This window comes from Ceratotherium simum, chromosome 5, assembly GCF_057802395.1.
Source record: "Ceratotherium simum simum isolate JZ-2026a chromosome 5, ASM5780239v1, whole genome shotgun sequence".
Classification (NCBI taxonomy): Eukaryota; Metazoa; Chordata; class Mammalia; order Perissodactyla; family Rhinocerotidae; genus Ceratotherium; species Ceratotherium simum.
Window position 1 is genome coordinate 58,459,643 of NC_141904.1, and position 15,584 is coordinate 58,475,226.

Genomic DNA, 15,584 nt, shown 5'->3' on the forward strand with positions numbered 1-15,584 from the left:
ACAAGGACCTGTAGATTCAGTGTACACCCATTTAAAATCCCAGCAGGTTTTTTTGATGGAATTTAATAAACTGGTTCTTAAATTTATAAGGAAAAGCAAAGAGCCAATTAAGCAAGACAATCTTGAAGGAGAACAATGCTGCATGATGTACATTACCAGCTATCAAGACTAATTATTAAGCAACAGTAAATTAAGACTGTGTGACATTGACACAAAGAAGGACAAAAAGACCAAGGGGACAGGAGAGTCCAGTAACAGATGTACATAGATACAGTCTCTTGATTTATGACAAAGGTTGCACTGCTCTGCAGTGGGGAAAGGGGACTGGGTGAACCAGATATCCATCTGGAAAAAAGTTAATCTGCCTTTTGGTGGACAGAATTACTAAAATAGCCCCACAGAGATTTCTCTCTCTAATCCCCAGAACCTGTGAATATGATGAAACATCACTCCCATGGTTACGTTATGTTATATACAGTTGACCTGAAGACAGGGACATTTTCCCCGTAGGCCTGATCTAACCGCATTAGCACTTCAGAGGGAAGGAACTTGAAGCAGGAGGACTCAGTGCTCTTGCTAGTTTGAAGCTGGGGATGGCCACATGAGAAGGAATGCCTGTGGGCCCCAGGAGCAGAGAGCCCCTGGCTGACAACGAGCAAGGAAACAGGGAACTCGGTCCTAAACCACGAGGAACTGAATTCTGCTAACAACTTGAATGAGCTTAGAAGTGGATTCTTTCCCTGATCTTCTAGATAAGAGCCAGCTGATGCTGTGATTTTAGCCTTGTGGAGAGAACCCAGTGGAGCTCCCTTCTGACCTCTGGAACTGTGAGCTAATAGACAGGTGTTGTTTTAAGGTGCTAAGCTTGTGGTAATTTGTAATGCAGCAATAGGAAAGAATACAGTCCCATCTGCAAACCTCATTCCACACACACGAATCAATCCAGGTGGATTGTAGATCTAAATGTGGAAGGTGAAACTGTAAAGCTTTTAGGAGAAAACACAGAAAAACTTCACAACAGAGGTTAACCAAATGGCCACTTGAACATATGAAATGGTACTCAACTTCACTGGCCATAAGGGAAATTCAAATTAAAACCACAGTTAGATGCCATTACACACCCACCAGAATAGCTAAAATGAAAAAGGCTGACTGACAATTCCAGGTGTTGGCAAGGATGTTGTATTAGTTTCCTAGGGCTGCTGTAACAAATTACCACAAACCAGGTGACTTAAAGCAACAGAAATTTATTTGAGAAATCCTAAATCAAGGCATTGACAAGATTGGTTCCTTTTGGAGGCTCAGAGGGAGAATCTGTTCAATGCCTCTTTCCTAGCTTCTGGTGATTGCCAGCAATCCTTGGCATTCCTTGACTTGTAGATGTGTCACTCCAATCTCTGCTTCTGTCTTCACATGGTGTTCTTCCTTCTGTGTGTTTCTGTGTCCTAATTTCCCTCTTCTTATAAGGGCACCAATCATATTGGATTTAGGGCCAACCCTAATCCAGTGTGACCTCAACTTAACTTGAGTATATCTGCATCGACCCTATTTCCAGATAAGGTCATGTTCATGGGTTCCAGGTAGACATGAATTTTGGGTGGATACTATTCAACCTGGTATGGATGTGGAGGAACTAGAGTCTGGTATATTGTTAATGAGAGTGTAAATTGGTTCATCTACTGGAAAACCATTTGACAATATGACCCACTAATTTCACCCAACAGAAATGTGTATATATGTTGATCAAAAGACATATGCAAGAATGTTCCATAGCAGCTTCATTCATAATACCTCCAAACTGGAAACACCCCATGTCCATTAATACTGTAATAGATAAATAAACTGAGATCTAGTCATGCAATTATTCATACAATGGAATACTATATAGCCATGAAAAGGAAAGAAATAGTGCTATATTCTACAACATGAACAATCCTCACAAATAACACTGAGTGAAAGGAGTCAGAGGCAAACAAACACTTATTGTTTGATAAAGGTCTGTAACAGGCAAAACTCCTCTGGAGAGATGAAAGTGAGGTAGTGGTTACCTTTAGGGGGTAGTAGTGGGGAGAGACATGAGGTAGGCATCTGGAGTGGTCATATTCTCGATCCTGATCTGGGTGGCAGATACTTGGGTTCATTCACTTTGTGTAAATTCATCAAGCTGTTCACTTACAATTTGTGCACTTTTCTATATGACTTAATACTTCAAAGCTTCTGTAAAAAATAACAATGAAGGATGTGGAGAAATTGGACCCTTCATATACTCTTAGTGGGAATGTAAAGTGGTGAAGCCACTTTGGAAAACAGTCTGGCAGTTCCTCAGAAGGTTAAAAAAAGAGCTACTATATGACCCAGCAGTTCTACTCCTAGGTATATTCAAAAGAACTGAAAACATACGTCCACACAAAAACTGATACATGAATGTTCATAGTGGCATTATTCCTAGTAGCAGAAAAGTAGAAACAACCCAAATGTCCATCAGCTGATGAATGGGTAAACAAATGTGGCATATCCATATGATGGAATATTATTTAGCCTTAAAAAGGAATGAAGTACTGATACATTCTATAACATGGATGAACTTGAAAACATTATGCTAAGTGAAGTAAGCCAGACATAAAAGGACAAATATTGTATGATTCTACTTATATGAGGTACCTAGACCAGGCAAACTCATAGAAACAAAGTAGAATAGAGATTATCAGGGGCTAAGGGAAGGGGAAGAATGGGGAGTTATTGTTTGATGGGTACAGAATTTCTATTTGGGATGATGAAAAGTTCTGGAAATGGATAGTGGTGATGGTTGATGTATAACACTGTGAATGTACTTCATTCCATTGAACTGTACACTTAAAATGGTTAAGATGGTAAATTTTGTCTATGTTTTACTACAATAATTTAAAAAAAGAAATGTGTAAGTACTTATTTGTGTAATTCATCAAGAGGTTTCTCTAAATTAGAGGTTCCTCTAAATTAGAGAAGGCAAGACTTGTAGGATGAAGGGTCTGGAGCCTGGGAGCCTTTCTCAAAGAGGAAGCCCGTGGAGGCTGCTTTTCTGGGCTTCTCTGTTTAGGTCAGTAGAGCCTTCAGTGACTTCTGTCCCTGAAACAGGAGCAGTTTTGCTTTTGTACTGAGATTGTCTGTCTGTAAAAGATCTTGCTCCTGAGACATTCGTTCATCCCGACGTAATTCTTCTCTTTGTTTCTGTTCTGTAAGCTTGCGCTACTTCTGATCTCTGCCTTTGTGATGTTTATGATTTACAGGTAATTTATTCCCTATTCTTAAACCAAACAAGTTTTTTTTTTTCCATCCGGGCCATTGGTCTTTCGTAATTTTTTAGCTGACCTGGTAGCTTAAGGAGTCTTCTTCTTCCCACTCTTTTGTAGAGAAGATCATTTGAAATTATTGAAAATATTGGTCCTCCAGCTGCTTGTTTCCAAAGCCTAAGTAAGGTTTTCCAAAGGATGTACCAATTAAATGAAAAATGCAGATTAGTACCAAAGAGCTGCACCCGGTAATGAAGAAGTCCTCAATTCCTGGGCCTGGCACTCAGGCTGCCTCTCCAACCCTATCTCCCTTCACTCTGGGTTCAAGTCATGCTTGGTTATCTCCCATCCCCTTGCCTCTGCTGTGCCCACCTCAGGGCACACTTTCCTCCCCCAACCATATACTTTTTAAAAACTTTAACAAAATTGGAATCAATAATATAAAAAAATTGGGTCCTATGTTTTCACTCAACATCACGCTGTAACTGTTTTCCTATGTTAATGAATGTTCTTTGAAGACTTCATTTTTTTTTTCGTGAGGAAGATTAGCCCTGAGCTAACATCTGATGCCAATCCTCCTCCTTCTGCTGAGGAAGACTGGCCCTGGGCTAACATTCATGCCCATCTTCCTCTACTTTACATGGGACGCCGCCACAGCATGGCTTGACAAGCAGTGCATTGGTGCGCGCCCGGGATCCGAACCTGGGGCGCTGCAGCTGAGCGCGCGCACTTAACTGCTACGCCACCGGGCCGGCCTGAAGACTTCATTTTTAATAACAGCAAAAAGTATGTTGTCTGGATACATTGTAATTTATGTACTAAATTTTCTATTTATGAGCATTAAGGTTAGTGCTAATTTTCTTTTTCCTAATTTAAATAACACTGTCTTGGACATCTTTAGAAATATTTTCTTTTCATAATTTCTGCTTATTTCCTTGGGACAGATTATTCCTGGAAATATAATTATTGGGTTAAAAGGCATGAGGTTTTTAAAGACTCCTGATGCTTAATGCCAGATTGCTTTCTAGAAAGGTTGAGCATTATAATTGGTTTAAAAACAAAAAAAAGCACTTTTCTAATTTAGAATCCCGTAAAAAAGGTATATCTTGTTGTGATATTGATTTCTTTAATTGTTAGTGAAGTTGAACGTGTTTCCTGTGTTTGTATGTTTGTTGGTCATTAATGTCTCTTCTACTCTGAGTAATCTTTTCATTTATCTTGCCCAGGGTTGAATTGGGGTCTCAGCATCGTTCATATAACTTCATGTATATGAACTTTTTTATAATTTTGTAAGCTTTTTATATATTAAGGATATCAATTTGTGGCTGTCATATTTGTTGCAAATTTTTCCCCAGTTTTTCCCTTGAATTTTGGCAAGTGATGTATTTTGAAGGATAGAATCTTTCTTATATAATACTAATAACTACCCTTTATTGAACACTTACCATGTTCTGAGCATTGAGCAGAATTTTGTATATGGATTATCTCATTTAATCTTTACCATATCCTTAGTAGAATGCAACATTTCCCCATATTATAGATGAGGAAATTGAGGTTCAAAATGATATGGTTATGGGGCTGGCCTGGTGGTGCAAGCGGTTAAGTGTGTGCGCTCCACTGCGGCGGCCCGGGGTTCTCAGGTTCAGACCCCAGGCGTGCACCGACGCACCGCTTGGTAAGCCATGCTGTGGCGGCATCCCATATAAAGTGGAGGAAGATGGGCATGGATGTTAGCCCAGGGCCACTCCTCCTCAAGAAAAAAGGGGGAGGATTAGCATCGGATGTTAGCTCAGGGCTAGTCCTCCTCACAAAAAAAATAAATAAATAAAATTGTAAAAAAAAAAAAATGATATGGTCAGTAAATGATTGAGCTGGGATATGAATGAATGAACAAATTCATGTTATGCTGCATGATTTAGAATTTTGAAATATGCTTGCTTTGTCATAAGAGCTTTAAGCTAGCCAATTTTACATTTTTGATGTTTTGAATAGACAATACATTCATTGAAAAAGTACTGAAAGAACGACGATCCAAGTCTTCCTCCCACTGCCGTTCCCTCTCCACCTGCTTCTCCCCACATTCCCCACCTCCGCTGCAGACACTCATCTTAATAGTGTCTTGAATATGCTCCCATGCCTTTTGTATGCAGATACAAGAAAAAATGAATGTATATTGTCGTCCTCCCCTCTTTATTTTGCACAAAGGGTTAAAACCAGTCAGTTTAGGCTGTTTGCTTTTGCAAGATTTTGCTACCTCTTTGGTGCAAAGTGTACTGCAAAGTGAATCTCTGGTTGAATTAATTATCTTTCATTTTGGAGAGATGCTTCATGCATAGAGTTCAGTTTATTTAGATGGTAATTTCATATTGAAATTGATTTCGAGCCAAACTCCAGCATTGCCAAGTCTTATGTAACCAACAGAAGCGGTTTTCAACCAGCTGCCATATGTGGTGAGGAATAAAACCAGAGGACCGATGCAGATAGTTCGTAAGAAACAAGTTCTCTCAAAATCTCTAGGGGGAAAAAACATATATGTGTGTGTGTGTATATATATATATATATATATATATATGTATTTGGAGGGTGGGGGTGGGATATGACCTTTATTGATCTTATCCAATGGAGTGGAAATAATGTCTGTATAAAACCAAATGTTTGTTACTGTAACTTCTGCATCAAGTTTAAATTCAAACAGTTTTTTAAAAACGGTCAACTCAGGGGCCGGCCCGGTGGCACAAGCGGTTGGATGTGTGTGCTCCGTTTCAGTGGCCCGGGGTTTATGGGTTCGGATCCCAGGCATGCACCGACGCACCGCTTGTCAAGCCATGCTGTGGCGGCATCCCATATAAAGTGGAGGAAGATGGGCACAGATGTTAGCCCAGGGCCAGTCTTCCTCAGCAAAAAAAGAGGAGGATTGGCATGGATGTTAGCTCAGGGCTGATCTCCCTCACAAAAATAAAGAAATAAATAAAAACGGTCAATGCAATCAAAATCCACTACTTCAGAATCAATAGCTTTGAAGCCACAGTAACGCTTAAATATGGGTAAGAATTGAATGCAGAAATTTGGTTTGTTGGAAAGCTAATTAAACTTGCAGCTTGCTCACACAGAGTTACAAAAAGGCAAAATTGTGTTTTCATGGAGATGCAGTCCACTGGAATCACCAACACTGGACAGCTGTTAGCATACTGAGAGTCCTGAGATAATAAGGAATCCAGACATCCTTTGACAGTCTTCTGTTATCCTTTCTTTCCCATCAGAGATTTGAAATGTGTGGAATGACACCACCACTAGCAATCGTAGCCTTGATGAGAGTCCACTTCTTCACCACCACTAATAACAAGTTGCGGGCCGGCCCCGTGGCTTAGCGGTTAAGTGCGCGCGCTCCGCTGCTGGCGGCCCGGGTTCGGATCCCGGGCGCGCACCCACGCGCCGCTTCTCTGGCCATGCTGAGGCCGCGTCCCACATACAGCAACTGGAGGGATGTGCAGCTATGACATACAACTATCTACTGGGGCTTTGGGGGAAAAATAAATAAATAAAATTAAAAAAATAAAAATAAAAATAAAAAAATAACAAGTTGCAAGTGACGAGGGGTAATACACTTTACCTTTAAGTGTTTTTTTTTTTTTTGTGAAGAAGACCAGCCCTGAGTTAACATCTCATGCCAATCCTCCTCTTTTTGCTGAGGAAGATTGGCCTTGGGCTAACATCTGTGCCCATCTTCCTCTACTTTATATGGGACGCTGCCACAGCATGGCTTGACAAGCAGTGCGTCAGTGTGCGCCCGGGATCCGAACCTGCGAACCCTGGGCCACCAAAGCGGAGAGCGCGCCCTTAACTAATGCGCCACTGGGCCGGCTCCTACGTTTAAGTCTTTTGATGCATTTCCTGCCAATTCAGGTACTCTGCGGTGAGGTACTTACTCCAGGTTGGCTGCACTGTACCCAGCTGCAGTCTTGCCCATGCGTCCACGGCTGCTCCTCCTAGATTTCAGGTGTCGATGAATGTGGCCCACCAGGGACTGCAAGCCAGCTCTCTGTGAGGGGAAACCACCTTTGTCTTGGTCTTTCCGGAGACCTTCTCAGCCTTACCACCAACTATTCCAAATTCTGCTGGAGTTCAAATAAGCAAGGCAGAGAAAGGGCTAGTCAGACACCCAGTGAGATCCCACCGCCTACTTCTTTGCACCGTGATTCAAACTGCTAGAAATATATATTAACAAAAGGTTATTATGTATTACGCTTCTTAAGAAAACACTCCTTTTTCCCTTCCTAGTTAGAGTGATTAGTAAAATAAACACCTGGGCCGGCTCCGTGGCTTAGCGGTTAAGTGCGTGCGCTCTGATGCTGGCGGCCCGGGTTCGGATCCTGGGCGCGCCCCAGGGCACCGCTTCTCCGTCCAACGCGAGGCCGAGTCCCACGTGCAGCAACTAGAAGGATGTGAACCTATGACATACAGCTATCTACTGGGGCTTTGGGGGGAAAAAATGAATAAATAAAATCTTTAAAAAATAAATAAATAAATAAAATAAAATAAAATAAACACCAGAATCTTCTTTTAAGATGCTTTCTGGAATGGTTTTGCTTAGTGCTTCTTGAGGGTGATGCTCTAGGGGACTCCAGAGACGTACGTGGAGGATAGGGCTGGGAGAAGTATTGGCCTTTCCATGAAGTAGGACTATGGAGAGGACCTGTGCCCCTCCTGAAGCCACTTCTCTGGAGCGTGCTGATGTTTGTTTTGCCTGTGTCTTTCCTCCCCAGGTACTGGCGGAGGACATTGGGCATGCAGGTCCGCTATGTTTACCATGAAGACTATCAGTTCTGTTATTCCTTCCGTGGCAGGCCTGGGCAGAAACCTTCCATCCTCATGCTCCACGGATTCTCTGCGCACAAAGATATGTGGCTCAGCGTGGTCAAGGTGCAGTTCTAGATTCTTCTCTCTCAAGAGGGTGTCACTCAGTAAAGAAAAGGGTTTCCCTTGGACATGTCATCAGCAACGGTAGAAAGCAAAAGGAACCCAGAACTGTGGCTCAACTGGTCTTAAAACTAATGCAATATATTATTCAAATCCTTTTGTCAGACAAAATTTATTGAGTTGAATGTTATTGTAAAATCTTAGAAATCATTTTACTTCATGAAGATTTCTTAGGGAAGGTTTCTGACACTCAGCTGTGTCTCAGAACTGTCATGACTATCAAGATCGGGGCTTTAAAAAGTCATTTGTTCTTTTATGCTCCAAGTTTCTCCTCTTCCTTCTCCTTTTTCTGCGTCTTCTTTTTCTCCCTTCCCCCCACCTTTCCTCCGTCTTCTATTTCTGCTTTTTCTTTTTCTTTTCTTTAGCCCTTTAGAAAAATGGTCTTGATCTGGGGGCTTTCTGGGATAGTTTTCCATCACTCATTTTCTGTCCTGGTTTACTTGGGTGTGGCAACTTGCTTTACTGGGTAGGAGTGACCAGCTGGTGAAGGTTGGGGCTGGGAGAGGTCTTGGCTCCCACCTCAAGCCAGGACCATACTTGAATGATCTCAAGTGTGATCTACACCAGGGGGAAAAGGGTCACACATCCTCTAATTACTTGTGTTCTTACTTCCAAATTCCACTATGAGGACAGTCACCCTCATGCCTTAGTGAACCTCTCACTTCCTGTCCCTGCCTCAGATAAGCATCTTTCATATGACTAGATATTTGTTTATTGATAACTGATGTTTCTCAGTTTCTTGGTTACAAGTGGCACCTATTTAAATGGAAGAAAGTATTTTAGTATAATAATCACCCTAGGAATTAGACCTTAATGCAAAAAAAAAAAACAGTTGAAATCCAAATCAGAGTTATCAGACATGGTTCTTAGGGAAAGCCTCGTCCTGTTGGCTCTAGAGTTGGCCGGGGCTTTGTGAGAACAGAACCATTCCTTCTAGTTCCAAGTCAGTGGCTGCATCACCGGAGTAAGTGTGAAAGGGGTGGGGGAAGGGAGAAGGAGGTAGTACCTGCCAACTGGTGTCAAGAAAGAGCAGGAGCCTCAAGCCTGCTACCCTGACCTCTGTCTCCCTTTTCCAGTCATCCTCCAAGTCCCCTTCCCATCTGTGTATTAGTCTTTGGGGGCCTCTGCTCCCTATAAGGCACTGGCAATGCTTATTTACATCAGATGTTACTAGGGTAAAACGCTGGGTGGCCCAGACCCATACATCCCCGGGGATGGCTGTCTAAGTCACTTGGTAAGTGGGGGGCAACCTCCCCAAAAAAGCAGGCAGACTTGTTCCACATACCACATACTGACTCTCTGGGCCTGTGTGTCCTCAGTTCCTCCCAAAGAACCTGCACTTGGTCTGCGTGGACATGCCAGGACATGAGGGCACCACCCGTTCCTCCCTGGATGACCTGTCCATAGATGGGCAAGTCAAGAGAATACACCAGGTAAGCAGGAGGCTCCGTCAAAAATTGCCCAGACTGGGTCTTGCCCACCATTGCATGTCTAAGTCTGGCAAGCAGGCAGGAGAGTTTCCAGTGCATTCTGTCTGCAAGTAGTTGCAAACAAAATGGCAGCCCAGTGGTATCCTTAGTCAGCTGTGGAAGACCAGGGCTTACTGCAGACTGTTCTCCTCTAAGCCCATTGCAGTTGCTTCTGAAGAAATATGATCTGTGCATTTTCTCAGCTCTTTAAAAAAAAAGAGTTAAAAATTTCTCAAGACCTTTTCCTTGGAGTCTGTTTTTCTGCTTACCAACTACATGATGACAGCAGTTGTGCTGCCTAGTTGTGGAGGATGGGGAGGGTGCTCTTTGCATTTTGTTCTGTTTTAGCATCTGTCTTCAGCCCCTCTCTGGCTGGGCTTTTGTGGTCAAGGGGCTCATGAACCATTTCAGAATTTGGTAGTCCTAAGTTTCAAATTGACATTAGGTATTTTCTCCAGGTGAGGATATTTATTTAATCTCTTCCCCCCTTCCCATTTAAACTATGTATTCTGATGAGGTCAGGAACCTTGTCTCTTTGACTCTTTGCTGTATCCTTAGCAGCTGACCTTGTTCCTTGTACATAATAGATATCCAATAAATATTTTTTAGATGAGTGGATGGTTGGTTGGATGAATGGATGGATGGACGGTTGGATGAATGGTTGGATGGTTGAATAGAAGGATGGGTGGATAGTTATATGAATGGATGGATGAATGGTTGGATGGTTGAATAGATGGATGAGTGGATAGTTATGAATAGATGGTTGGATGGATAGGAAGGGCTTTAAATTAGGGCAAGAGTCAGCAAACTATAGCCTGTGGGCTGTATTTGGCCTGCTACCTATTTTTGTAAGCTAAGTTTTATTGTAACAGAGTCATCCTCATTCATTTACGTATTGTCTTTAGCTGCTTTTGTGCTACAACAGCAGAGCTGAGTAGTTGTGACAGAGATCATATGGCCCACAAAATAGAAAATATTTACTCTCGGGACCTTTATAGAAAAGTTTGCTGACTCATGAATTAGGGGAATCCTTGTTGGCTTTATACTTATAAATGACCCCTCAATCACCTGTGCCAGGCAAAGAGAAGCACTTGCATGCCACAGGACTCATCTGGATAATGGAGCCAGTAGGTTTCAGATCCCCTTTTATCAATAGCCCTTTTCAGTTGTCCCCATAGGAAGTACAGAGGTTTTCTGCTCTGTAATCACCATTGTCATTGTCTACAGCTATATAACCAAGCCTCCTTCTCATTTCCCCTCCTAGTTTGTAGAATGCCTTAAGCTGAATAAAAAGCCTTTCCACCTGGTAGGCACCTCCATGGGTGGCCATGTGGCTGGGGTGTACGCTGCTTACTACCCATCGGATATCTGCAGCCTATGTCTCGTGTGCCCTGCTGGTGAGTTATGAGGCTGAAATAAGCCTGTGAGTGACTTGAGCACAGCGGGGTCTGAATCTCTGAAGGAACAAGTGGCAAGTGTCTGCTATGACTGTTTTTTAGAATCTTTTTTTGATGTCTACTTTAGAGATATGCAATGCTTTAGTGATAACTAACCAAACAATGGTTGTATAACCATGCTGATTTTTAAAATATAGAGCCAGCTTTGTTCCACAAAGAATTTGAGTGGTTAATTAAAATGTATATAGTACTTTGCAGCACATAAATACTTTGAAATGTAATGATAGTATTAACATTCAACATTTCTTGAACTCTTGTGAGCTAAACTCTTTATATGGATTTAATTCTCACCATAACTTTATGAAGTGAAGGTACTATTATGCCTCTCTCCTTTTTTCCTGAAAATTCATGGATCTTTATTCATTACAAGATCTTTTTAAAAAAATCAACAAACTTTAGTTTCTCCCTTCTTACATGTATACATGTCAAATTGAGTTGTAATATGTCCCCAGAAATTATGATCTGAAGTTGGATTTTTTTAAATTCATTTTTCTTGTATAAGTCTTCAAACTTGGATTTATGTGTTTCCTACTCTCACTGCCTCTCTCTCTCTTTAGTACTTTATTGGGGTGTGAATTACACATAGTAAATTACACAATTTTAAGTGTACGTCTCAATGACTTTTTACATATGTAATTAGTATCCAGATCAAGATAGTATGCCCATTGTATAGGTGGGGACATTGAGGCACAAAGAAATTATGTTAGTGCCAGAGCCAGAATAGGAACTGATCCTAGGCTCTCTGACTCTAGAACCTAAGCTGGCTGTTTTGGAAGTCTTTTCGTATTCACTACCTCCTTCATATGACTCATATCCATACCTCCTTTATATGATTCAACTAGAACCAGCCATGAGTCAAACACACACACTTTCTACTGAAATGTAACTAAATTGGCCTTTAAAATCTTTCTGTCACTCTGAAAGTTAATAGTTTTCAGGTCTCTTAAGGGCATTGAAATTGAAGGCAAGCTCCCAAAGGGTTTTCCCTTCCACTTTTCCCAGGCACCGTGTCTGAAATCATTTGGTCTTTTAATAATAAAGTTTGAGAACTGAAGGAACGGCCCCTATGGAAGGTTATTAGATTTTAAATCCCTTAGGGAAGGTCAGATCTAATTGGCTTTTTCCAGTGTATGTTCATTTTTCAAAGAAGAGTTTTTACACCTTAGTTACAATTGGAAACTTAAAATTGTCTGTTCGTATGTGAAAATGAAAAAATAGAAACAAATTCAGGATTATATCTTACCTAGTTTTTTTTTAATAAACTTTTTTTACTTTGAAATAATTGTAAATTTAATGAAATGTTGCAAAGACAGTACAGGGAGTCCCATAAACCCTTCACCCAATTTCTCCCATTGTTAGCAGCTCATGTCACCTGAGTAAATTTGTCACAACTAAGAAACCAACACTGGTACATTACTGTTAACTAAACTCCAGGTTTTATTTGCATTTCATTAGTTTTTCCACTAATGTCCTTTTTCTGTTCCAGAATCCAATCCAGGATACCACATGACATTTAGCCTAGGATTGTTTTTAAAGTGAAAGGAAATAGATCATATAATCTGCCCCATGGCATGGTGAAAACCACACACAATACCCATGTTAGATTTAAAGGAGTTGCTGAATATGGGAGATTTACGAAGTGTGGATTTCTGCAGCATAGTATTGATGCCATTGCCTTTCTTTCTAAAATCTAGCTCTTCAGCTAAGTTAAACACCTAGAAGTTTGCTCAGTGTTGGAAGTGAAAGTTAGTTTTGCCCTCCTGTATGCATCTGCTTGTGTGAGCTCTCTGGTGTCGTGCTCCAGGGTGATGGAAAATAATGGTCAATCTCAAAGCTATTTGGTCTCAGCGATCATCTAATGCTCTCCTGGAGGAGGAGGGACTGTGTGGAGGGCAGCTAGTGCCCCAACGTGGGGGACAGCTCAGAAGGGGACTCACTCTCACTGTGTTTTGTGTATCAACCCAAATAAGAGATTACCAAGTGGGTCCAGGCCAAGGGAAGGAGTAATCAGTCACTCCAGTCCTGTGTTTTCTTTCTATTGGGTGTTTCCTCAGATCTCCTCTTAATGATACAGATGTGAAAGGGGCTCAGGCAAGTGAGTTGTCTTCTAAACTAATGCTTCTTAAACTCTATCATACCTATGAATCCCCTGGCAACTTGTTAAAATGCAGATTCTGATTCAAGAGACTTAGGGAGGGACTGAGATTTTGCATTTCATATGGGCTCCCAATGCTGTTGGTCCATGGACCACAGTTTGAGTAATCAGTCTCTAAAATATCTTGAAGGATTTTTTTTCTGTGTTTCTCAGAGTGTTGTTTTAACTTGGAGCAAGCATGGCAGTACCAATTAAAAAGAAATCTACTAGTGAAAACCCTAAAATACCTTAGCTCTGGGCTGATATTGGATGTTCTGTATATAAAATGGGATTCGTTAGGAAGATAAATGTATTGCCAAGCTGTTTTGGTTTGAATCCCACAGGCCTGCAGTACTCAAGTGATAATCGATTTATACAACGGCTCAAAGAACTGCAGGAGTCGGCTGCTGTAGAGAAGATTCCCTTGATCCCGTCCACCCCAGAAGAGATGAGTGAAATGCTCCAGCTCTGCTCCTATGTCCGCTTCAAGGTGCCCCAGCAGGTAACGTGGTCTCAGCAGCAGTATGCCTGCCCTCTGCCAAACGCTCAGGTGGCAGGTGCCAACGTCCTTCATGCATTCCCTCCTTGTACTCATTTACGTATTCATTCAACAAGTATCCACATTGTGCCCATGACGTGACAAGCACTGTGCTTGGGCACAGTGGTGAATAAATAAGACAGAGAAGATCCCTAGGCAGACACAGACCAGTGGGAGAGGCAAACAACAAACAAACAATTACAAATTATAATAAGTTTTATAGAGGAAATGAAGATGGTGCAGTGATTGAAAACAGGCAGGGGAAGCTTTGATAAGCCTCTCGGAAGAAGCAGCATGTGCAGAGGTGGAAAAAACATAGGCAAGTTCATGATGCTGTAAGGTTAGGGTGACTGGAGCCTAGAGGGTGAGGGAGAGAATGGGTTGAGATGAGGTTGGAAAGGCAGGCAGGGGCTAAATCGGAGAGTCTCATTTGTTTTTTTAATCTCAGGACTCCTTTACACTCTTAAGAATTATTGAGAACTCCAAAGAGCTTTTGTTTATGGAGATTATAACTATTGATATTTACCATATTAGAAGTTAAAACTCAGAGAAATTTAAAACACAAGGATGTACAAGCACTCATTTTATTGGCCATCAGAGTGATGACATCATCCCTCATTATGCAGGCTCTGAAAACAGTATGCTTCTGAGAGAATGAAGGTGAAAAAGGCAAGTAACATTTAGCATTCTTATGCAAATAGTTTGACCTCATGGACTTCCAAGAACCACTTCGAGAACCACTGGCCTAGATCACGTAGGACCTTACAGGTTATAGGAAGGAGCTTGGAGTTTTTCTAAGTGCAATAGGAGAACCACTGAAGGATTGTAGGGGAGCACAAACAGAAGCAGAGAAACCCATTAGGGTGCTGTTGTGGCTTGGAGACGATGGTGTAGACTACAGTGGCAGCAGTGGAGACAAGAGTTCTGAGAAGCTTTGGGAGGAAGAGAGAACAGGACTTATTGGCAAATTGGAACTGGGGGATGAGAGAGGGCGAGGAGTCCCAGGTGACCTTTGGCACTTGAGTTGGATAAAAGTAGCATTTTCTGAGTAGAGGAAGGAGAGGGAGGGCAGGCTTGGGGGATGAGCTAAGAGCTCCACTTTGGATGTGTTAAGTTCAAGTTGCCTGTGAGGCCTCCAAGTGCAGATGTCAAGTAGGCAGCTGGATACGCAAGTGGAGCTGAGGGGAGTCTCGCCTGGAGCTGTACAGTTAGAGCCATCCGCCCATGATGAGATTACAGGTCACGGGTGTGAATGAGGTCATCTAGGGAAAGATGTGGAGAACCCAGAGAGGAGAGACCATGGCTGAGGCCTCATAACAGCAAATTACCTCCCTCTGTTCTAGGCACTGGATGCTGCCTGGTGGGGGAGGGGGTGGGGGGGTCCTCTCAGGAATTGAAAGAATGGGCTCTATTCAGAAGTTGTGAACATGACTCAGTTAACAGGTGCAGCCCGTCTCTGAGGAAGCACACAGAATCTGAGTCTGTGGTATGCTCTATCCCTGAAATCCTCTTTTTAGTTGTGAAGCTGCCTCTCCCGACACTGGTCTCTTCCCAGAACAGAGTGGCCAAACAGTGTTTTAGAAAATTCCGTGTTTTGAGGTGTCAGGGATATGAAAACCCTGGGAGAAAATAAATGGCGGCTCCAAAAGTCTTTCCCTCCTAGGAGAGAAGGAGCACCCGAGCACTCAGCCCACTGTGTCACGTTGTGTCATGGTGGTTTGCTTGTTTACATCTTCCACT

At 42.1% G+C, this 15,584-nt stretch overlaps 1 protein-coding gene across 14 annotated transcripts in view; it reads left to right on the forward strand.

Moving 5' to 3' along the window:
- ABHD6 (abhydrolase domain containing 6, acylglycerol lipase) overlaps positions 1-15,584 on the forward strand; it is a 46,685-nt gene that overhangs the window by 21,109 nt on the left and 9,992 nt on the right. For all 14 annotated transcript variants that reach the window (XM_087431228.1, XM_087431238.1, XM_014793282.2 and 11 more), the window contains 4 exons: positions 8,033-8,189; positions 9,566-9,679; positions 10,980-11,112; positions 13,651-13,808. In XM_087431228.1, the coding sequence (XP_087287354.1) occupies positions 8,033-8,189; positions 9,566-9,679; positions 10,980-11,112; positions 13,651-13,808 (562 nt within the window). The remainder of the gene's footprint in view (positions 1-8,032; positions 8,190-9,565; positions 9,680-10,979; positions 11,113-13,650; positions 13,809-15,584) is intronic.